Genomic DNA, 25220 nt, shown 5'->3' on the forward strand with positions numbered 1-25220 from the left:
CCACGGAATCGCTGACCATCGTGCGGTCATGTTTCCGTCGCGCTTCGCGTCTGCACGGGTTTCATAATTATCTTCTCCGAGAAAAAATGTGAAAATTTGGAGAACATAATAATAGAGCGATGTATGTCAGTTTGGCACTAACCGCCGACCTTTACTTCCTGTTCATAACTACTACTTACTTTGCCTTTCCGGTTTTTATCGAAATCGGTTGACTTTCACAATTTATGCGTATACATGTTTCTGGCAACATTTTCTTTTTTCCCAAACAACCGGTCTATGTTAGAAGGAAAGAGAGTCCAACAACAAAGAAGCCTGGAAGATGGCGTATCGCGTAGTGGCAAAATAATGCATAATATGACATGTTATAGCTTGCAAAATATTCCCAGTAAGCATTTATATACAGCACTGCATTGTAATTTGAATTTTCCCGCAATTATTTTAAAAAGTGAAGTTTCTTTTTTTTTTTTTTTTTTTTTTTAAATGATGATCTTTTGTTTTCGCTGTGCCAACAACCACGGCCATGGGGAAAGTTGGAGTAGTTGTACAAATGGCAGGGGCCACCGTCTCTCACTGACCGTACCACCAGGTGTGCATCTACCCAAACCTCTTGGCCGAAGGGGCATACAGTGATGAGAACCTTAGAATGAGCGATGAATGTCAAAGCAAAAGCTCTAGGACGTTGAAAGATGGGAGACTTAACACACAGGCATAAAATCTCGGACAAAAAATGGTAAAACCGAACAGAGGCAAACTGCTTATATCAAACGAGAGCCCTCATCAAGCTGCAGAACATGAAAACTCTTCACGCATTGTCTGGAAACATCTTTCTTCCCATCGGTCTAAATTAATGGTGCCGGCTAATGTTTTGGACTCCGAAAACAGGTACATCACAGCAAATCTTTTCATGAACAACATCAAACTGGAGTGCACTACACTCATATACATTAATGACCTACTGTCCTGTAACGTGAATCACACATTTTTTTATTTTTAATCCAACTGATAAGGAGATGAATCACACATTTTTTTATTTTTAATCCAACTGATAAGGAGCTAAATTACAATGATATAGACAAAAATGAATCAAGAATCTCTTATGACATAGCAGGAAACAACTTTTGAGGTGAAGACTTCTACATACCTATGATATAAAAGGGAAAATCATCATCTTCAGGGGAAATTATCACCTTGAAAAACAATATTTCAGGCAGTTTGGGCAGCCACGTAAGCTTTGAACAGAAGACTTTAAAAAATTCAGTTAAAAAGTGAAATCAAGACTCAATTTAAAAAAGCCATGACCACTTGCAGAAAAGAACCCACGCAATTGAAAATAATAAATACACTGTATAGAGAAACGTACAGGCAGTAAAAAGACCACACAAAAATCAGATTCATATTGGTTACGGTGTCATCATATTCATCATCACACAGGAAATATTTCTGCGAACTGGAAAAAAACAACCAAGGTGAGCAGTACAAAAGACAGGCTTTCAAATGTCAAGGACTCAGTTTCAAACACATTGAAAAAAATGTTTTTAAACACACTTTCAACAACACACCAAAAGATTTTTATCATCATTACTTCATTGTTCTCATAAAAGCTGCTCTGAGTGCACATACAACTAAAAACAAGGACACTTGCTGCCAAATAAGCAAAATTAGAAAGAGTCAAAAACTTTTCAGGAACTAAATTCTAGGGCAAAACTGATGGAGACCCTGCTTATTGCCTTTTCTGGGAGGATTCTGAGAATGACAAGCACATTCTTCATTTGGCCATATTTTTGTAACCTGCTACTTTCAAGGTATCTAAATCTTAAAATTTCAAATTTCTGATAGAGCACTGAAAAAATTGTGTGAAAATCTTTTCATCTAAAATCTTAACACCACAGGTGCAAAAGCAATGTCACTACTCAAATTTACACGTTCATATATATAGTGATTGTTTTTGCTCAGTGTGCCATGAAAAAACAGTGTGAGAGTAAGAAGCAAGCATAAGCCTTTTCAGTTGTAAAGAAAAACATATGCTTGACTTACCCAGGTTTGTTATCAAAACAAGAGTCAAATTTTTAAAAATAGCAGAGCCATAAACAAAAATAGCAATCTCAGAGAGTTGCACCAAATTCAAGCTTGAAATGAAGTAACTGTCAAGTCTATGTAAATTTCAAAACGGCGGCCAAAAACGCCTTGTGTTTTTCTCAAACCCATTTTCAGTTCTCACAATCTAGTTTCTGGTGGGATGATTAACTTTTTTACGAATGATCAGTAAAAATGTCTGAAAATGCAGAAGTGTTCAGAAAAGACTGCGGAAAAGAAACCCAAAGAGTCTGATATTTCAGTGACACTTTTGACAAAAAATCTTTTTTGACAGTGTGTGAATTTGAGGCAGTAAAAGGTATTGTGTGAGCTACCTGCCAACACATCAAAAGGAAATGTGCAGTAGAGAAAATTATCTTGGTGTAAACCACCTTTTAAATCCATTTGTCCAGCATTTTTTAAAAATGAAATCAAAATCTCAAAATCCTCATTGCCATAAAAAACTATTTGATTTGAGAGGCAGTCTTCGAATGATCAGCAGAAAGAGCAAACACTACTCAAATACGTCGAATATTGAAATGATAACAATAACAATGAATGAATTTATAACGCGCCAGAATCCACAAATCTACGGTGGCGAAAAAAACAAGGCCCAATCCTCCTATTCATCTGAATAAAAAATTGAAGAGGGAGGAGGTACGAGGGAAACCCCTTTGTGGATCGGCGAGAGGATTTCCGGTCTGCTGCCACGGGGCTCTCACAGCGGCGGCAGCTGACTCGTATCAACCATGACCTTGATGAAGAGCACGTCGTCCTTGATGTACTGGTTGTTGGGGTTGTCCAGCACCGTGTGTGCCACAAACAGCGGGCAGCCGCTCGCCACGTTCATCTCTGCGTTGACCGGACGCCGGAAACTGGTGCTGCTGGGGTCAGGGTAAAACTCATCCTTCATGTGGCGCTTCTCCGTGGACTGGTCAAGTAGCATCAGACTCACCTGTGCACAGAGTGGGAGCTAGTCATCAGGCTTTTTTATAAACATGTTTCACAGCCACATTGAAACAATTTAGGTAATTAAAAGAGCATGAATCTTTATAAACCAATGAACATGCTACTGGTATAAAGAAAGTACAAATCTTCTACGCAATGATGGCATAAAATATAATATAAAATTGACATTGTAGAAGTTTTACGTCTCCTTGAACATAATTAAGTTCATTAACGGGGTCCGCTGCTTTCAACCCTGCCAGTATGAACTCCCCCCCCCCCCCCACCCTCATCAGTCTGCATACTAGGACAAATCAGCTCTGAAAGATGGGGATCCAAATATACTGTTAACCTCGTCTCCCCACCACCACCCCCGCTCCCCCTCCACACACACACACACACATAGACAACACATAACACGAGATGAGATGGCAACAAGGTACCTTGTGCTGGAATGGCCAGGCCAAGAGAGCATCATATTCTCCTCTCATCACCACGAAGTACAGGCTCATGTGTGACCCCCGGCCAATGCCGTCCCCGTTGAGATACACTCTGGCACACATCTTGTAGCCAAAGCGACTGGTGTAGAACGGCTGGCTGTACAGGGACACTGTACGACCCTGGACTGCATCCTTTTCGAGAAACCAAAGAAAAAAAAAAGTGTCAGAGGCCCTAAAGAAATTAAAGAGCAGCACAACTCATCTGTTGAGAACAGCGTAAAGTGTAACTGGTAATTCAGAATTATCTTTGGTACAAGATGAAAGAAACCTTCACAGAAAACAAGTACACAGATTCAGACACACACATGCATAATATGTACACAACATTCACACATAAACACAGATTCACACACACACACACACACACACACACACACACACACACACACACACACACACACACACACACACACACGCCGCGCGCGCACACACACACGCGCGCACACACACACACACATACAAGCACTCCCAATAAATCTAGGTGTCTTATTCCAAGCTGGTTTAAGTGAAGAAAATCATGTAGAATGACTTTCAAAAGGAACAATTTCAGACTAACCATAACTAGGAATGGAACCTACGACCCGTAAATTTCAAGAATAGAAATCTACCCTCACAGCCGCCACACCTCCAAACCTGTTACATCAAAAGAGTAAGGTAAACATATATATGGGGGAAAAAGGCCAAATAGTTGAATATGTTGTAACTTTCCTCCCATATTTGTCTAAGACCCTTTTCACAGAACCAGGATCAGAAGTTTCTTCATTGCTGATGGTTATAAATAGAAAAGGAAAATTTTTGAAAATGAGACTACACATCTTTGGAACAGCTAAAAATAGACATCAGACTCTTTTTCCACAAACCAGGGGTATATAGCATTTTTTAAATTCCCAGACAAGTAAGAGCATCGTGGGAGCATATACATTTTTAGGTATACCACTCCACGTACCCTCTTCCTTTGGGTGAAGTCTCTGATCTTCCACAAAAGCTTCCCATTATAACTAGCAGTCTCAATCATCTGGAAACGGAGATCCATCTCAGCCAGGCGAATCTCTCGCCCAGAGTTTTCCCGATCATGAGCAGTCACTTGAGAAGCTGGTGAGGAGAAACAAACAGTACAAACCATTTAGAAAGTGTACAATTTGCATGTTTTTACCATTGGAGGCGTGGCATCTTCAGCTGGTGTACCAGAAAGCATTATATCTGTTACATCACAGGTGAGTTACCCTTAACGAAGGGTAAGTGATAAAACACAAGGTTTCCCTTCTCATGCCTTTACATATTATGTAAGGGTTCGATATTATTCTTTACATCCGTGCAACTGGAATCCATTACTCAATTCATGCTTTCCAATTCTCATGTCATGTCTAATAAATTTGCTTTTGAAATTCTACTCTCACTTTGATTAACTCTCACAGTCAAGACCTGACTGCAGAAGATGGTATAATTGTTACAAGCTCATGACCATCACGCCAGTTAGGTAGGCCACCTGGTCATCTTAGGCCCTGTTTTGGGGGCCCATTGTGGAGAATGCGGATGATAAGAATCTACCATCTGGAGATAAAAATAAAATAAAACGTCTTTTTCTAAACTGTCTCAACTACTCTTTCAACACTTTAGTTTTGAAGCAGCAAACTGAGACAAGAAGAGCAAAAAATTGCTACAGTAATATTGAACTTAATACACAATTCCTCTCATTGAGAGTAAAAAGAATATTTCTTCTTATGTGAGGTCAAAATATAGCATGTATGGAGTTCCCATTTGGTATCATTCTCTAGAATACAAATCTTTCAGTCCCCTTTTTACTCCCTTTTCTGATAAGTCATTATTTGACCTATTTAGTCATCCTCTGCAGCACATTTCAAAGAACATCCAAAGTCATTTTGACTGGGCACTTCCACACAGTGAAATGACAGACAAGGAGGTGATCAAAAGCATGCCCCTCATTCTTATCACAAAACCCTGACTGCAAACCAGATAGCATACATATATGTATTATGATATGAGGTGGAATTTCTGCAAATATGAAAATAAAAAAGGGAGCCTTTTTAAACTGTGCACACAAGCGTAGGAGCAGGTAGGCCTAAAAAAAACAACTGCATAAGTCAGGACAAAGTAGAAGCTTTTTGGCCCACCCACAACGTAACAGTATATATATGAGGTGTGCTGACAAAATGAGCTACTTCTCGGAAGTTAGCCCTATGGAAATAATATGTCAAAATTATAGATTGAGTTTTTACAATTTATTAATTTATATTAGTAAAAGACACATTAAACTTGACAAGAATGGCATCAGTATAAAATCAACATAAGGCCAAATTTATTGATATAAAATCAATAAATTTGACCCTTATGTTGATTTTTGGCCAATAACTCCATTCATGGAGTGTGAGAAGTAACTCATTTTGTCAGCCTGCCTCACATATACCAAACACCTCACAAATATAAAACATTGAATCTTCAGAGTCCTTTAATAACAATCTGTTTAGGAAAAATAGCAACCATACTTTCTACTTCTATTTTAGGGAAGTCCTTAAGACTTCATAATGTTTTCAGTCAAATATCACTTGTGACGAAAGCAACTACAGTAACATTGAAATTTTCAATTACATCCAACCACCACAAATCTACATTTCTGTTCAACAACGACAACTAGCTCGGCAAACACGTAGCACTTACAGAGGGGTTCAAGTTGAGACTTCAGAGCAGTTATTTCTGTTTGAAGCTCTGCCTTCAGTTCGGCAATCTGCGTGTTAGCCGTGCTCTCGAATTGAATACTCCTCTCAATCTGAGAGACAATCTTCAGCTGTTGGTGACAAAGTATACACTATAGCTCTTTCAAAGCAAATGTAATGTTTATATGCAAAATGACAGTTCCAAAGTACAAAGCGAATCGTGACCACACATACAGGCACAGTTGAGGTGTCGGAAATATTAATAATAAATTCGTAAATAGCAGATAAAAGTTGTTATCACGCCTATCTCTTTCAGAAAAGAAGATAACTTGACTAGACCAGAAGTTTGACACAATCAGCTCATTTTTAAAAAAGAAACCACATAAGCTATCATTATGAGTAAAAAGATGCCATTCCATCACCTTTTTAAAAAATCCAGATGCCGTAGTCTCCACATAAGATCGCATCGCTTACAATTCCAGTTCGCTTAAGACTGCTTTAAGAAAACAGAATTTTTACTACACAAAAGTCACCCCTAAGATCCCACTCTGAAGGATTACATTCGACTAAGATCCTGCATTTCAGATAATAATTAATGGTACAAAAACGTGGGCGGGCACAGCTGATCAGCCAAGCAGCCAAAATTTGTGTAATTTTACTGACTGTTGCATCACGGATCATCCACTCTCATGAATGTGATCAAAGCTCCATTGCAAATCTCTATGAAACAGTATAAGGTTTGCCTAAAGCAGGATCGCACTGAAGTGTATAAGTGTTTTACAGCGCTCGCACCTGCATAGGGTCATATGAGCGCGCAGGACACATTAAACATTGTCAGTTTGGTAGGAATTTTGAATTTTGCCCAGGTGGTGGCCGAAGCCAACTCTTATAGATTTTGGGACCACCAACGGATCTTTAACGTGCGCAACTTGCACATGGGACCTCTGAGATTTTTTCGCGCTTATCAAAGAAGGCTAGGTGTTAGATCTTATCTACCATAAAATCAGGGGTGTGGCTGAAAGACAGCAGTAAGAAGGAGCCAAGGAGTAGCAGTGGAAAGGCTGCAGAAAGAGTCAAGGGTCCAGAGGAGCAGGAAAAGGGGAGGGTGTTGAGGGGGTGGAATGTGGAGACGAAAACAGATGACAGAACATGGTTAGAGAACAGGAAAGGAGGCGAAAGGAGAAAATTTTGGAAGAAAAAATTTTCCGTCACTGTCAGGTTTCGAACCCGCGACTTACAGAATGAGATGCGAACACCATAACCTCTAAATCACGAGAGTTCCCCTACTGAGATGTAAACTCATAGGTGCATTTGTTTTCCCCAAACAACGCACTTCTATCTGAGCTGTCCCCCTGAACTTACAACACAACCTGGGTGGGTAAGGCATACAAGTCCACATCAGACGGGTTCACATTGAACTGCGAACTCTTCAGTGCTTTGCTTTCCTAACCATCGCAGCAGTTGTCTCTACACACAAATTTGCTCGACAGACTGAATTTTAATCGGTAGGGTCCAAGGATGTTATAAATTATTCTAAGGCCCTTGGTGCATTCACAACACAATAGTGCAGGGGAGCTCGGTCAGAGACGGAAAGCTATAATGCTGAACAGGTAAAGGGGAGGAGCAATACGATCGGCGTAGATCTTGAGACTCATGATAGGATAAGTGAAAACTGACTCATGTCAATGTGACCGGTCATTAAAGTTGACCACCCTTTGCTCGCCATAAGTCATAAACATAGTCAGAGGTCACGTCAGTTCATTTCAGGGTAAGGGGAGACCTTTTCATCGTTTATGAGCTTGAACATGAGTCGCCATGGATTCTTCCCTTGGGGTGTCGGCTAAGATCCTGTTCGCCTAAGATCCAACATTTTCTTGCTCCCGAGTAGCGGGATCCTAGGCGGAGACTGCAGTATTAAAAACAAAATATGAGACGACACAAACAAAAGTAAATGAAATTACAAAATACAAGCTTATGTTTTCAACACAAGTCATCTTTCCTCTATGATCACAAAGAGACTACAAATAACATACCCTGGCATCTTTGTGATTATCTTTTATTTGCTTGGACAGATTCTCGTTGATTGTCTGTAACTCCAAAACCTGTGCCTTCATTTCCTGTGGAATATTACAAAGCATAAAGGATCATATATAATGCAATATCATTATTTTAGTTCCCTTGCCCTGAAACATTTTAAGAGATATGTAAGTTTTCTCAGAGAAGAAAATGACATTTCAACAAACAAACAAATTTGTGTTTAAAGTTGTCCTTCCAATGCAATTTTCACCTTAACATTAAAAATAATTTTTTCCCTATATCATTCTGTTTCCTTTATAATTTAACATACTTGCGAAAGTGTTATTTTCAACCATTCTAGGAATATTCTTATAACTGTTAAAAAAACAAACAAACAAAAAATCAGCCAAATTTCCTTTCATTTTTATATAAGGACATATGTTTCAAGGTTCTTACTCGTATTTCTGTGTTGTGCAGTCGCTTCTCAATTTCACTGTTGATGACCCACTTGAGAAGAACCTCAAAATGAAGATGCATGTTCTTTTCATGCTCTTGAACATCCTTCTTATCACCCTGAGATATGTTAGTAGATAATAAGAAAAGTATGTATGACAATGAGAATACAAATATTAATAATAATAATAATAGATAACATTAGTATAGCGCAAATTCCTGCTCAACAGCAAGCTTTATGCGCTTTAAATCTATGGTATTACCCCAGCAGACCTGATAGCATTCTGAAACAATCTCAACTTCCTGGGAAGTATACAGTGAAAGCTGCCATTTTATAGGCGCTAAAACACTAACATACTGACAAAATCTTTCGTTGTCTATGGCTGGGTACCCATTCCCACTTGGGTGAAGTGGGGATAATTCGTGTAAAGTGCCTTTCCCAAGGACAGAAAGTCGGGCTCAAGGACCAAACCCCCAAACCCGCAACATCACGATTACAAGTCCGGTAGCCTAACCACTAGAAAATCAACGCAACAGATATATATCACTGGAGTTCCCTTACACCAAAGTTGGTGGGACTGCCAGATTTTCTTATGTTCAGCCACGTTTTTGGTTTTGAGAGAGCTGCTCAAATAGTGATGATAGTCCACAGCGTAAAATTGAAAATGGAATGCTTGCGGACAATTTCATTTTTTCATATATTTTTTTCTCATTTACCTCTTTCGTTAACTGTAATTTAAGTTGTTGACTGTAAACATAGTGCTTTCTCTTCAACCTTTCACATTAGCTAGATTGATGTTCCCAACAGCCCCATAGAACAGACCAAAGAGTAGATTAGCAAGCTGTACAGCACACTGTATCATTGCAGGGCTCCACTGAACAACTCCAGAACAGCGGCATTAATGTCCTAGACTGGCCAGCTGTATCACCAAATCTTTCCTCTACTGAACGTCCATTGGGAAAGTGGCTACCACAACAACCTAACCAGCCCCAAACGTGACATGAAGTTGAGCAATCGATAGAAAGAATCTGGCTGCAGATCACCCTGCAGTTTATCCGAAAACTTATCTTTTCCATGCCTAGACAGTATCAACCATTTATCATAGTGGCAGGTGGCCACACGCGGTACTGATTTTGTGAATTTGGAAAATGGGGTGCTCAAAACATTTTAAAGTAAAAACGAACACTTCAATTAAAACTATTTATCCTCACGACTTCTTCTTTGATGTGTGCGGCATTAAGAAAAAGGAATGGATTTTCTAAAGAAAATTGGTTTGTAAGTATATAATATTTGATAACTGAGCAAACTTTCATTTTTCCGTGAGTAAATAATATATACTGTCATTTTTTTTTTCATTCTGAAAGTAGGTCAAAGCAATTGAGTGATTAGTCCCCTTCTCCAACCAATCTGTGTGAAAAGGTATCAAACAGTATACAGTTGTTGTTGTTTTTTTCAATCAAGTAAAAGTACTCCGAAAGTATCAACACACAATGACAAGAAAGAAATATTCTTCACAGCAGGTGAATTAATCAACAACTGTTGCTGAGATTATTTTACAAAACAAAACAGCAGGCTCACACACAGATGAGTCATCCGGTAAAATATTCAGCAAGTAGCCAGCAAATAGAAACACCCAGTCACTTCCTTGTTTATTAGCTTCATGAGTCACAGCAGTTATTACAATGTTAATATTTAACTCATTCGCTACGCCGAGCCGTGGGGGGCGGCGCGGCTAGAGTGCCGTCAGTACGCTAAGCCGCCCCCGGCGGCTCGAAAACCGACGTTCAATTTTAGCTTGGTTTCTATTCCAATCCACATATCCATGTTAAAATAAAGGTCATAATATAAAGTTGACTTCCGGGTCAAGCGTTTCCACCAAAAATCGGAAGTTTTGATTCAGTTTTGAAACACGATTCCGAAGTTTATGCGACTTCTTTTTATCGCGAAGCCCAAATTATAGCCAGACACCAGTCTTTGTACTTTTACACAACAAAATGTATCACTATTTTGCTCACTAAAGAAGTGCAGGACTCTTCTTATAATATTGATACTACTGGACTCAAATTGCCAGTGCACTGTAATTGAGAAATCAATATTTTTGAGTGCTAGATCTAGGCCTAGATCTAAATAGTCAAAATGTTTTTTTTCTCCACAAAATCACTACTTTTTGGTGAATTTACTCAAAAAGTACCACCCAAGACATGTATAGGTTTATTCCAAATGCAATTCTGAATAATTCCATATAAGATAAGAGTGTTTTTTTCTGTTTGGGATCCTTTTTTCAAAATTATTTTAAAATTATTTTTTTTCAATATCGGAGGTTATGATCCCAATGTACAAATATTATGGAATGTATGTAAATAACTGCTCATTTTTCAATATTTTCCTGTTCTATATACAGTTATGGTTATTTTGATGTATAATTTGACTAGATGCAAACATATTTTTTGAGTTTCATCTGAGATTATAAATTTTTTGTTTTCAAATTTTATCCGCAGCCAATCACAATTGTGTTGCATAATCGCCTCTTACAGGAACCAAAGTTAAAAAATACTCAAATAAACAATACAGATGTATTCTACAAACCATACTGAAAATGTTGGTATATAATATGTTGATATTTATTTGAATTTATGGCCCCCAAGACCTGTGAACTGCGCACTAGTCATCATCTCATTTCGCCTTCCCGAAAAAAATTTGTCCACAAGCCGAAAATAATACGTAGCGAATGAGTTAAGGAGAGAGATGCCAAAACAAAGTAGCAAATCCTCCGAGAAACAAAGATAAGATCAAAGGGCGAAATAGTCATAAAACCTGAATGCTGAGAAGACAAACAAAACCTGAATGCTGAGAAGACAAACACTTGACTTTCTGAGACCAGCGGTGGAAAAAGGTCATACAGTGATGATAAATTATTTGTCCCGGGAGACACAACTGATAATTGGAACGCTTACTTACCGAAAATGTGCACCCTAGACTTTTGTACTGACACTCTGTCGGCCTTTTGGGGCACGTCAGCTTGTGGTTCTCCAGCTTAAAAAAACACAAAAACAAAACAGAATGGAATGAAAAACATAAAGAGTACCCCCTCTTCCCTCCCCCCCATACACATACATATACCTTCTCCAGTAACTCTTTGTGCAATCTTTCTCAAATTCATTTACCTACTTCTCTCTACTAAATCATTATGGTGCAAGTATCATTGTCTACACAGCTGTCCTGCAAGTCCAGTCATACGAGTCCAGAATGGGAGGAAAAAGACACTTTTCTATATCTGACTTGCATAGAACACAAGTGAATGTAGCTCTTTCATCACTCTCATATGTGAGGCAGCATGGTGAAATCAGGCGCTCGTCAAAATTATGAAATTAAAGAAACCAGCATTTTTCCACCAGTCTGGGAATTTTTTATTTTTGGCTCAACACCTTTTATGTCCATTTAAGAATACATTTCTGTGGAAAAAACGAAACAGCATGGCTATTATAAACATTTTATCTGCGTAGAGTCCAATGTTGTAGCTATAATTGGAATGGTTAATCTGGCTGTAAGTTATTTATAGGATGAGCTGCATGATGTCTGTCAGAATTTAAGGGAAAAAACCAAAACCCACATTTTCGGAGTCAGTTGTTTAGAATCTTGCAGTGAAATTATGCTGCAACCTCATACAGAAATTGCCCCATTCCCATATGGGTCTCAAGACACTGACATTACTTTTGTCAAAATGGAGGCCTTACAAACTGCTTGAAGTACCTGTGAGGTATGCACACAGCAGCAGACATGAATACTGACCAGTGTGCTCATGCACGGCTTGAAAAGTAAATCTCAATGCATGAGGTCCTCTTAAGCATGGGAAAAGAAAGCACTGCAACATAACAATAACATGCCAGAAGGACTTTGCGTTGAGAAACAGAAAACAAATATTTCCTGGTAAATATCAGCCATAAAGAACACATGATGACCCAGTCATCTCTAGCCTACATTCGCGGAGACAAAAATTAAAGTATTAAGCCACAGAGCAGGGGGCTCTTGTGGTCTAGACATACAGTGTTCGCGTCTCTTTCAAAGGGTCCCGGGATTGAAACCTGACATCGGCCAACAAATATTCTCTACAATTTTTTGCTTTCACCTCCTCTCCAGTTCTCTAGCCCTGTTCTGTTATCTGTTTCATTTTCTCGCCCCTCCCAGGCCTTCTTAGGGCTCCTCTCTCCTTTACCCCAGACTTTTTCTACTGCTACTCCTGGCTCACTTTTTACTGCTGTCACTAACCCACACCCCTGATCATAAGATAAGTAAAAATTAACACCAAACCGTCTCGGATATGGATGAATAATCTCAGAGGTCCTGTGTGCAAGTTGCTCACATTAAAGATCTCTCGATAGTCTTAAACTTAATAAGATTTGGCTTCGGCCGCCGCTTAGGCAAACATCAAAATTAATTTTTCCAACCAAAATTGAAAATACTCTAGTCAGTATAAAAATATAGAGAGTACCTTCAAAATCAGAATGAGGTTGCCTGAAGGAAAGGAGCCCTACAGAGCAGTAAAAACGGTCACTGGTGTAAAAATCAGTTGCACTGCAGGTGGAAGAACCAGCAGTAGACTACCCCTGAGCTCTAGCAGGGGAATGCAAAGAAGAGGTAACAAAGTTAAAAGAAAACTCACGTCTTTCCTCTTCAAGTTTTTTACCCCACAGTTGTAAGGACATGTAACTGTTGCTTCTGGACACGATTCTTTATCATGACTCTGAAAACACATTAGAGAAAAAAACATAACTAAATTAGAGCAAACACATCGAACAGTTGTTAAATGAAAAGAACACATCAGAAAACCAGTTAGAAGGAAAACAAGTTTGCAAAAACATTGTTCTCCTCTGCGCTAATAAAGAGCCTTTCAGATTTTAAAAATCTGAAAATCTCTATACCCAAGAAGTAGTTTGCGACTTTGACTCCTTAGTTATAGTGAAAAAAAGATGAGCAACACTGAACCAAAATATGGACATGCACTCCAAATTTAAAGTCAGAGACACACCACACCCCTTTGTCAATGTGACCAGAGCCCAGAAAACAAGCCAACATATCCTAAAGCACTGTATTCACTTCACAACCCTACAGCACAGACATGGCAAAACGCTACACCAGTGGAGAAAAAACTGTATGGCAGCCTCGGGATAGAAAACAGACAGCACAATTTGTGTGCACCAGAGGAGGAGGAGGAGGAGGAGGAGGGGGAGGCAATGTGAAAGAAGTCCTGCAATGTTTAGAAGGAAGGAGAACATACACAAGCAACAGGCAAAATCAATAGAAAAAAAGCAGAGCAGACACTAAGATATACATTCAACACCACTTTCAACACAGCCAAGTTTTTTGGTTGTTTTTTTTAGTAGAGGGTTTTACGGCGCTTGCAACTGCATTAGGTCATATGAGCGCCAAGGGGCGGGTGTCAACAGAGAAGTCCTTACAAGGAATCAGACTTATTCTGCTCACCTCTCTAGCTTCAACAGCACAAAGTCTGCTTCAACTATCAAGGCACCCCGGAAATAGCAGTTCACAAGAGAGTGACAAACATATAAAAGAAGTAGAGGCAAATGACAATAGTAAGGATTAGGAAAGAAAAAGCAGCAGTTCCCTGTTGCAGATCAGGCACAGTTATGAGCGTGACATGATGAATCAGCCCATTTACAATACAGTCAAGTTTAAATGAGGTAGTAGCTCCTCTTCAACAACAAATCACTGGGGTTGAGTAACATAAAAACTCTTAAAACAAATAAATATTTGAGTGTATCGTAACTCCCTACAAGACACAAACGATTTAAAGACAGGCTCCACATCACTACTGTGCTACAGAAGTTGTGGCATATGGGTGGCACTCCACAAACAAGAGAATTTTGATACAGTCGAATCTGCCATGACGGCCACCTGTATATGGTCTCCTGTACAAACGGCCACTTTCCATTTCTCCACTTGCCTTTTTTCGGTATAATTTGTATATTTATCTATGTAAAATGGACACCTGTCCAACACGGCTGCGGCCACCCTATTTTATCAACCCACAGCCAAATTTATCTGCCTGAGACGGCCAGGCTCTGTAAAAAATTATGCATTTTCCCATGTCACTGTGGACAAGCCATCATGATTCATTCCCCTGTTATTATTATCAGTCCCTCAAATGGATGAAAGGGTCATGTTGCATGGGTCACCCCCAATGTTTACCCAAGTTGACCAATGGGTAAAAATAAATTTTCAGCTGCTGGTAAGGGAAGTTTGTGATCCGTCATAACCTATAAGCCCTGCCCACAACTCATTCCGCAAACCCAGTCCATAACAATAGAAATCAACACAAACTTGCGTCCAAAGAGTTGCTCATTCGCTGAGTGGTGGCGACCCATCTGTTTGTTTTACAGTGGCACTTGGCCTCCCTCGTCTGACACATTTTGTTTAGCTTTGACGTTTCACGGAACGTTAATTTTTTTTTAAATGATAATAATAAAACTAACAACAAAAAGTTCCAAATATAAACCGCCCTATCTTCCCCCCCCCCCCCCCCTTTCAAAAGGAAAAAAAAAAACAACAACAACAAATTTTACTGAGCGCCACGGCAGTCCTAAGCCTGCAACCATCTCCAGCCAGGACCTCAAAAGTGAATGGTTTGTTTTCTTCATTTTCATCAGTCCTGCGTATGACGACCACCTGTCTTATAAAACCACTTCTCTCCTTGACACTGCGCGGCCATCTTACACAGGTTCGACTGCATTTTGATTCAAACATTCAATTACACATATATATTCGGGTCCCCTCCCCCGAAAGCTCATCCTCACGGAGAATAAAGTGATAGCGAAGGAATAGGATCGAAGACATTTGAATGTAAGAAAAATGAACATGCCCACAATGGTCCTTACCTTCTTGTCCTTTGCATTCAGCACCACGCCACACAACTCACAGGAGATAGGTCGGAAGTCACAGTCAGCTTTATGTTTTTCTAAATTGGCCAAAACGACCTCATCGTTGGGGCAGCCACGTACAGTGTAAGGGCATGCCACCTTGCGGTAATCACACACTAATAAATGACTCTGGGCAGAAAAACAAAGAGTTTTCTTTAACATTCTTAATATAACTTGTACAGTATTTGGAAATGAAGAGACTTTAATACTCCAGATGAAAAAAACTGCATTAAAAAAAAAAACTTCTAAATTTTCGGCTTAGGACATCTAAACAGCTGGTCAACAGTATATGAAGCAGACATGAATTTGTTCATTGCTAACTTGGTTCCCTAGTGAACATTGCTCAAGAGAAAAGGAACTAGTCAGCAAGTTTTTCTCAGAAACAGTCAGGCTCTTCTTTCAAGATTATGCATTAAATAAAAGACATGGCTCAGTCACGACAGGTAAAATAATAAGATAATCAGTTTCAATAAAGGACTAAATACAAAATAAGCTTTGCTCTTTTGTTATCTATAAATAGTGAACTCTCAGCTCACTGCCCACTATAATCAAATGGAGACTTTTAAGAATCACCTGAAAGTTTTTTCAGTGGGTATAAAATTGTAATAATAGCAAATTTCACTCACTCTTTTCCATACAACGTAAGGCCAGTCATTCCTCAAAACCTCAGTATGTGCATATTCTTAACTGTCACTCTACTTTCTCAAACAGTATTACCTGCAAATGTTGAAGTTGGGGCTGTTCCTTGCATCCCTCATTCTCATTGCTACAGAAGACAAGAACCCTCCTTATCTCCTTCCGGAAGCCAGGGTCAGGCACAACCTTGAATAACAAACAAAAGGAAAAGGCTTCATTGAACTTGTATGGTGAAACCCATTCTCAATGCACATTACTTTCCATAGCTTCTAAGTACATGGACACATATTCTTGTTCTTATGAGTTTTATGTAGAGTAATAAAGCAAAATGTTCTCGAGGAAGTGGCGGTGGTACAGGGCGGTGATATGTACTAAAGGCGTGAAGGGGAGGAAACCTATCAACAGTATGCCACATTTTGGAGGGGGGGGGGGAGGAGAAATACATAAAATGACGTACAGTGTCCCTGGTCACTGACTCGCAGTCATCCTCTCCCGCTGGACACATCTTGGAAGTCTCAGTACCCAGGTAGTCGTTGACGCAGGCAAAGCACAGCCGGTGTCCACAGGAAGTCTGCACCGCGTCCCGCAGGAGACCTTTGTGGATGGGGCATATGTACTTCTCATTGTGTCGGACAAGCTTGGGATCCTTGGGGAGAAAAAGTTTCAAACAGTGTGATTATAGAAATGCACCAAACAGCTGCCCACATTTTATTTCTCTATTTTGGTAAACTTCAAATCAGTCAGAATTGAGATAGCTGGATGATAGGATAGGGTAAGTTATGAACAGACAAGAAGAACTGTAAGAAAGTGATCTGTGTAATGTTTTCAGGCTCTCATACATTTTTTGGCATATGAAGTTATTGGTGTCATCTTAAGGCTTGTTCATTTGTCTTGCTTTTGGTGAAAAAATAATCATCTATCTTGAATAAGAGTTGAGATTTGCAATTGACCCTATCCCTACGTTGTGTTTTACTATCGTGTCCATACCACGTGGGGAAATATATGCCCAAAATTGCGCCTGATTCTACCATGTTGTGTCACATACATCAACTGAACAACTTACTGAAGCACAGAATCTACAATAGTTTCAACAAAGGAGTGTCAGATAGTTTCAAAAGAACAAGTAGTTTCAATTGTACAAACTCCACGTTTTTTAATGCATAGTTATTCAGTAAAAAATATGTTGGGAGATAATATCAATAAATAAATCTGAATCATTCAAACTGATATCCATATAATTAGACTGAGTGTACACTGGTTAGTCCACCTCTCCAACCTAGCACAATCAAACAGACAATATTACTTTTCAGCATTACAATAATGTCAACACCACTTAAGTATATAAGAGAGATCCCTTTTTTCTCTTCTCAATACACAAGTGAATCCACATTTTTCATACCACTGCCAGTAATGAAAAACTCCCAGAGCCAGCTCCACTGTTGTTACTTTGGTAATCTGAACTTGGGAAGGCATCTGAAAATTCTACACCAGCAGCCCCAAAGCCAGAACTGTCACCATTTGACATTCTCTTCAGTGGACTACTCGCAGTAGTAACCTAGAGGAGTACCAAAAAAAAATGTATATATATATAACATGCAAAGCTATGACCATCAAAAATGCAGTTGTAAAATACCATTAACAGAAAATGGAAGTGTTCAAAACCATAACTTTCATCAATAGATGACACTCTCAAAGTTCAAACTTTGCAGAATTTTGGAGGTAGGCTACTACAAAATCTGTACCTTTTTTGTTTTCAGAAAATAACGGAACTTATGAACCCCCAATTGCATCCCACACCACATCACCATTTTCAGGAGAGAGCAGTGGGCATGGACTCCCATAGCTGCTTTGTGCAGAGACAGGCATGTTTTTGTCACAGTCATAGTTCAATTTTTTTTTAATGCAGCAGTTCAGTTGGGGAATGGCATAGATCTAGTTTGAGCTATCCATAAATTTGAGTTTGAGAGTTTGAGATTCTGTGTTTGACTGAAGATTAGTAAGTAAGTAAGTAAGTAAGTTTATTCAGTGTTTAAGGCCATAGGCCTACATCACATCATAAAGAACATTCATTTGTTAAATAAAGTTTCCATACTAAAAATGTACAGGTTGTACACATATCTTTTATCATGAGTCAATCATTGCATATTTCTGTCACTGGGCCAAGTCAAGTTGGGAGGAGTTAATAATTTCCTTTGACTTTGATGGACAAAATATGGACAATAGAAAATAAAGTGAAATTCATCTTCAATTTTATGAGAGTTATGCCTCTCACATAAAGGTGAATTCATTTATTGCCACCGATAGAGATTGTTATTTAATGGAAGGCTATGAGTTTTTAACAAGGCTATGACTCTTCTGTTCCAATACTGTGGGAGGTTGACGATGTACTCAGCTGTTTCTTGAAACAGAATTGAAAGAGAGAATAAATTATACATGCGACAGACTTTTCCTCTATGTTCTGCACAGAATGATCAACAAGTCTAATTTTTACTGCACAGAGAAATAATCTAGAGTTTAGTAATAGGCACATTTCTTTGGACTTTTGCCTTTTTCTAAGTGTAAAAGTCAGCACCAGAAATTCATGACACAATGCATGTAATCAGAACATAAATTGGTTCTTCCAACTTCTCTTAGAACTTAACAGTTGGGTGTAGCTTTGCCAAGACCCAGAAAGGCTTTCCAGAACTTTACCTGAACATTATCAACTACTTCCCAATTTTTGGGACTCCAAATTTCAGAGCCATAAAGCAGCATTGGTTATATCATTTGGAGGGGGGTTAGTGTTTAACAGTGCTCGCAACTGCAGAAGGTCATCCGAGCGCGCGGGACATATTTAACATTTTCAGTTGGTAGGAAATTTTGATTTTGCTCAGGTAGCAGCCGATGCCTACTCTTATCAATTTTGGACCACCAAGGGATCTTTAACGTGTGCACCGTGCACACTGGACCTCAGAGATTTTTCGCCCTTGTCCGAGAAGGCTAGGTGTAGACCATTCCTAAAATAAGATCAGGGGTGTGGCTGAAAGACAGCAGTAAGAAGGAGCCAAGGAGCAGCAGTAGAAAGGCTGCAGAAAGTGTCAGGAGCCCAGAGGAGGGGGCAGAGGAGGAGGTGGGCGGCAGAAAGTGCAGACGAAAGCAGACGACAGAACATTGTTAGGGAACAGGAAAGGATCGGAAAGAAAAAAAAATTTAAGAAGTAAATTTTACGTCGCTATCTGGATTCGAACCTACGACCTATTGAATGAGAGGCGAACACCTTAACCTCTAGACCATGAGAGCCCCCATCTTTATATAAAAAATGTTTGGTGCTGTTGTTTCAAAATTTAATTCTTGGTATGAACCGAAAAGCCCTCTAGATCGAGAAACAATCTGCTGAGTTTTACAAACTCGATCTTCTAGCGTTCATCTCCAGCTATAGACGAGATGAAAATGAAATGCCCAAGATAATAGGTTACTGACTGTAAGACCTTACCCTCCCAATACCATCTTTCAGATCTTTTGAGATAGCCTCCATTTCCAAAAACAACAATCTTACTTTTCTGCGTATTCATTTTTAAACCCCATATCTGGTAGATATATATATATAACATTGATTTTCTTTTGTAAACTTCTGACAGTTGTCAAAAAGACTTAGGTCATCAGCGTACATTTTACATAAAATATCATCAATATCATTGGGCAATACCTGTATAGCACGGGCGTTTGATTCTCAAAGGTGTTTTTTGAATTGAGATATACAAAGACAATAATACGGGGCTAAGTATGCAGCCTTGTTTTACACCTGATCTACATTGGAAGTATTCAGTAATATAAAGTTTTATGGATCCTCGTTCTTCTGAGCAGACTCAAAGATAGTAAATAACAAGATGGGCCAGTCAGCCAAAAAAGTGTTCGCAGGAAGTATGCTCTTTGCTTCAGATGGCGCTGCAGTCTGTTTTGAAGCTCTCTTTCGTTTTTCCAGAAGAAGAATAGGAATAGCACCTCCTTGCGTGCGCAGATCGACTGCTGTTCATCAGCAGTTCGGGTTCGTTCAGTACAGAGTTTTAGTTTTTTAAAATTTTAATGACCTCTCGCCTTTCATTCTAAACTCAAATTAAACGAAGAAAACAATCACCCTTTCCTCCGGAAGAGGTTTTTTGTCAGCGTAACCATTTTTAAAAAGCGTTCTTCCGAAATTCATTCAAAAACTTGCTAGTTTCACTTTGATTTTTTAAACTCAAGTAGGATAACTCTGTTCGCTAAAGGTGCGCTTTTGCGAAGAGGGCGCCACCGAATTTTGAGGACACTTTTTTATTTGGCTCAAAGAGAGAAGTGGCCCCTCTTGTTATGTAGACTCTTTGGCAGACTTTAACACATGAAATAACACTTTGATACATATTTCAAACTAGTATACATGTGGTCCAGAACAACCAAGACCTCTTTTAAATACTGTCCAGAGCTTTTCTCTGTCAGCCCAATCAAATGCTTTTAAAAAGTCGACAAACATAGAATCTTCCACAGGCTTGGAGAGATATTTTTGGACTAAAGATTGGAGTGAAAATATGTAATATATTATCTGCTGTAGAATGACTTGGTCTAAAACAGGCCTGAGATTCATTGATGACGTTACCTTCATCACACCATTGCAGCAGTCTTTTGGTCAGTATGAATGAAAACAATTTACCAAGAACATTTAGTAAACTAATGCCCCTACAATTATTCACATCATTTACGTTTCCTTTTTCATGCAAACTAAACATCAGACTTTGCACACTCCTCTGGATAGTTGCCAGTGAAGAAAACTGAATTGAACAGAGGTAGGAGAAAGTCAGCCAGATCCTGGCACCAGAATTTGTAAAATTCCAGCAATAAGTATTATAAGCCGTCAGATCCACAAGCCTAGCCAGATTTTAAATTAAATTAGTAACATAGCCAATGCAACTTCGTCTCTTGAAATGGGTGAATTTTAAAAAATCACCTGGCTCACCACTAGGGGAGGCATGAGACTGTAAGGAAACAGATGAGATCAAGCTAGCTGACTCGTCATTACTGGAGGTTAGAAAAAAGACATTGTAATTTAATTTTGAAACTTTTTTCATATTGGGAATTTGATATTTAAATGCTCAGGAATGAACATGTGGCCTGTACTGTTAGTGTTACCTTAATAAAGCAAACAGAAAATTGTAACATTTTCAATATTCTCTGCAACTGCAATTCCGCTTTGCTGACTGACTGTACAATAGAACCCTACTTCATTCAAGATAAATAACATAAAATGAGGAAGACAGAATTAAAAAGGAGCCAGAAAAAAATTACGTCTTGGACATTTTCCGTCTTATACAGGGTGCCCATTGGCACAATCAGTTCGGTTTGGTTTGGTTTGCTAGCCAGATTGAGAGCGCTAAGCGGCTATCGAGGCACTTAAACCGATCGCCCAAACCATCGCCTAACACGCATTTGTTTTCAAGCCACGAGTCGGGCGATCTGTTTGTATTAGAGAATCGATCCCCTAATGGGCACTTCGCATTAGACGGGTATTTAGGGGGAGATGGAAGGAGGTTTCAGTTTCAAAAGCCCAGCTGGTGGGATCAAGGGTCGCTTGTCCGATCGGCAAGCAGTGGTCAAAACTTTGCACCTCTCGAGTGCTATCCCCTCTGATAATGGCATTGTCAGTCTTACTTATAATCCACAAGCGCTAGAATGTCATAGGAACATTGTTTGATCAATTCAAATCAGAAACGTTTGAACATCTCCTTTCTTGCTTTCACCCTTAGCCCCACCCATCGGTATAATAAGCAGTCAACCAATGTCACCCCTCTCGTGCATCTAACAACGATTCGAGGATCTCTTTTCTTGGCTGGCCATATGATTGGGGTGGCAGGCATTAGTCAAAACATATTTCACACTTCTGACATCTGGCTACCCATGAAAGTTTGCATGCCGGAGCGTCTCTCGAGCATTTTCAATACACAGATGAGATTTCATACCCACACCATCCTTAACCACATGCATCCCTATGCCTAAGGGCTCGCAAGGATGTTGTAAATCTAATTCCTAAATCGAACCCCTACTGATGCTATTCCGAACACATACTCTCCTTCCTTGCCTGGCAGCATGACATCAAAGGTTAGAGACTGATTTCCGTTTACAGAGAGGTATTTTTATGGAGGAATTTATCAAAGGGGGAGTGGGAGCTTTCGTTATACGACAGGTTTCAGTCTTACACAGGTTTTCGTTTAAGGTTCAACTGTATTATATTATTATAATGGTAGTGTCAATTGCCACCGAGTGACGCGGTGGCAATTGACAAAAACTGATTTTTTGTCAATTGCCACAGAGTAAATTGGAGCTCTTTTACGTTGGTGGGTAGAATCTAGCTTATTGTGCTCTTCTAGTGCTCGGTGTTGTGCGTCCGTCCGTCTGTGTGTGTGTGTGTGTGTGTGTGTGTGTGTGTGTGTGTGTGTGTGTGTGTGTGTGTGCGCCTTTTCCTGACCCCAGTCCCCCGATTTATGTTCCCCGATATAACGTGAATTTCTGCTTGAGTTTGTGTGCGTTTGTGACCTTCTACTTCTAGAATTGCCTGTGCCGGTTCTACACCAAAGTGTAGGCTAAGGCTAGCCTAGATCTAGATCTAGGCCTACGGTCTCATTGAAAACACGCCAAGTTGGTACCGTAGCTCTAGACTAGATGTAGATCTAGATCTAGATTCTAGATGCTCGTCCAATGAAATTAGTTGAGAACAAATTGACCCATTAGACACACATTATGTATAATGCTAAAGATAGTGTTGTTTTCAGACTTGACACCACTTCACTCGGTGGCAATTGACAAAAAGTCAATTTTTGTCAATTGCCACCGCGTCACTCGGTGGCAATTGACGCTACCTATTATAATAATAGGCAGCAGCTATTCGGACTCAAACTCCAATGCGTGTACCGGATGTGAAGCGGACAGGCAATATCATTATGACCTCGGCCTTCCTCGCGTTCTACGTTCCGGCAAAAATTTTTGACACGAATTAAGAAATGTAAATCATACCTCTTTTTTAATAAGCCCTGTTACTGTCAGTGGCACTGGTCATGTATCTAGATATCTAGAGATGTAAGTGGGTAACGGGTGTGACAGTCAAGACATCTCAAGACAAATCTAGAAAGATCAGATGTAGATTCTAGATCTAGATCTAGATCTAGATCTAGATCTAGATCTAGATCTAGATTCTAGATTAGTCTAATTTATTCCCACTCTACCGTCCGTGCCATTATTTTTTACGAGTAGATCTAGGCCTAGAATCTCTAGATCTAGAATCTCTAGATCTAGATTTATATCTAGATTAGATCTAGATCTAGATATATCTAGATCTAGATAATATAGAGTGTGTGTAGATCATCTAGATCATCTAGCGTAGATTCTAAATCGGTGATCTTGTAGTTCCGTTCGTTAAAGTCCATGATCCATTTGTTTACATTCAGAGAAGAAATCCAGAAGTCTTGAAGACCAAATACTATTTGAATTAGGCTACACAAAGAGCAGGGATGCAACCTAACTGCAAAACATCAAATCAGGATAAAATTCAGGGGGGCATGCCCCCCTGAACCCCCCCCCACCTCCATATTTTTTTTAGGTCAGGCCCCTGAAACCCCCCCTGCTTGACTTTAACGAACGAAACTACAAAATCGCCTCTAAATCTAGATTTAGTAGGCCATAGATATCTAGATGATCTAGAATCTAGATCTAGAATCTAGTAGATATTAGATCTAGAATCTAGATTCTAGATCTAGATTCTAGATCTAGAACTAGAGTCTAGAATGTAGTATGATATCAAGAATCTAGATAATCTAAGACAGAGAGAATCTAGATCTAGAGTTTCAGAGAACGGCGTGTTGGCGTCGGGTTGAATTCTTGTCACTCACACTGTCACTGTCTCAATGTCTAGATCTAGACCTAGGCCTAGTCTAGATCTAGATTCTCATGTAAAAAGGAACGGAAATGGCCAAGAAATCACTCAATCAAAAGCTGACACATGAATGTTTTTTCCAAATTTCGAAGCTGCCTAAAATGTTCCTTCAATAGAAAGCTTTCAACAGCCAAATTTAGATTCTAGAATCCAGGAGTTTGCAGTTTCACTTATCACTCAGTTGAGGCAAAATTATCGAATTCTTTGCCATTTTTAGCATCGGGAATTCAGAATAATGGTTTGGCCCTTGGAGTAACTATATATATTTTTAATGTGTGGCTATTTTTACGGTCCCGTAAAGAAGGTTCTCAGGGCTATTTTTACGGTCATGTAAAGATGGTGTTCAGGCAAGGAGTTTAGAACTTGTAATCTCCTTGTGTTCAGGGCTACTTTTACGGCCCTGTAAAGGCGGTCTTCGGGGCTAATTTTACAAGTCATTAGATTACATGAAAAATTTACATAAACTTACTTCTGATGTTGTTCTTATTATTGTTGTTTTATTAGAAGTGCTGTTGTTGTTTAAATGTGAAATTTTGATCTTGATTCTAGATCTAGATCTAGATAGGAACCGGATTTTATTCGATCTAGATTCTAGATGTTTTACAGCTTTGTCATTTTTGCAGTATCTAATTTTTGTCATTTTTGGGAGCTATTCTGATATGTAAGCAGCACGTACATGTGTTTAGAACCATTTAAAAAATCTATATATTATTATGATTCAGCTCTGTGCTCCTATTACTTGAATTTTTAATAATTTGGCATTATTAGGAGTCGACTTCCATAAGAGTAGAGATTACATCCAGCCTAGTCTTGAAAATATTACGGTGGTTTGCGCATTTTTAGGGGTAAAGTCAGGGGTAGGGTTAGGGTTGGGGTATGGCTAGGGGTTGGGTCTCTTTTTTATTATGTTCGTTGTGGGTTAGGGTTAGGAGTGAGGATAGGGGTAGAGTTTGTAGCAGGGTTTGGGGTAGGTTTAGGGTTAGGTCTCTTCTCTATGTTTAGTTAGGTGGTCGCTTGTTACAGAAGTCCTTCCTATTATTATGAGACAGTGCATGG

The 25220-nt window shown here is 39.3% G+C and overlaps 1 protein-coding gene across 1 annotated transcript; it reads right to left on the reverse strand.

Annotated features, from left to right (window-relative positions):
- Nucleotides 1-455: 455 nt before the first annotated feature.
- Nucleotides 456-24371, reverse strand: LOC101846107 (TNF receptor-associated factor 3). Its single transcript, XM_005089589.3, has 13 exons — nucleotides 24121-24371; nucleotides 17631-17786; nucleotides 16689-16877; nucleotides 16313-16417; nucleotides 15554-15724; nucleotides 13321-13401; nucleotides 11619-11693; nucleotides 8663-8779; nucleotides 8224-8307; nucleotides 6195-6321; nucleotides 4465-4610; nucleotides 3462-3650; nucleotides 456-3028 (listed from the first exon to the last, which is right to left on the reverse strand). Exons 2-13 carry the CDS (start codon nucleotides 17754-17756, stop codon nucleotides 2792-2794), a joined length of 1647 nt encoding a protein of 548 aa, XP_005089646.1. The 5' UTR covers nucleotides 17757-17786; nucleotides 24121-24371; the 3' UTR covers nucleotides 456-2791.
- Between the last annotated feature and the right edge of the window lie 849 nt (nucleotides 24372-25220).

Source organism: Aplysia californica, unplaced genomic scaffold (genome assembly GCF_000002075.1).
Source record: "Aplysia californica isolate F4 #8 unplaced genomic scaffold, AplCal3.0 scaffold00007, whole genome shotgun sequence".
Lineage (NCBI taxonomy): Eukaryota > Metazoa > Mollusca > Gastropoda > Aplysiida > Aplysiidae > Aplysia > Aplysia californica.

Bases quoted from the DNA above. Each gene is read 5' to 3' on its own strand.
- LOC101846107 (XM_005089589.3), bottom strand. From the start codon at position 17,756: ATGTCAAATGGTGACAGTTCTGGCTTTGGGGCTGCTGGTGTAGAATTT. The intron at 8,308-8,662 runs GTAAGAACCTTG...AATATTCCACAG, and splicing joins TGCACAACACAGAAATACGA to GAAATGAAGGCACAGGTTTT. The intron at 4,611-6,194 runs GTAAGTGCTACG...TCTCCTCACCAG, and splicing joins GTCTCAACTTGAACCCCTCT to CTTCTCAAGTGACTGCTCAT.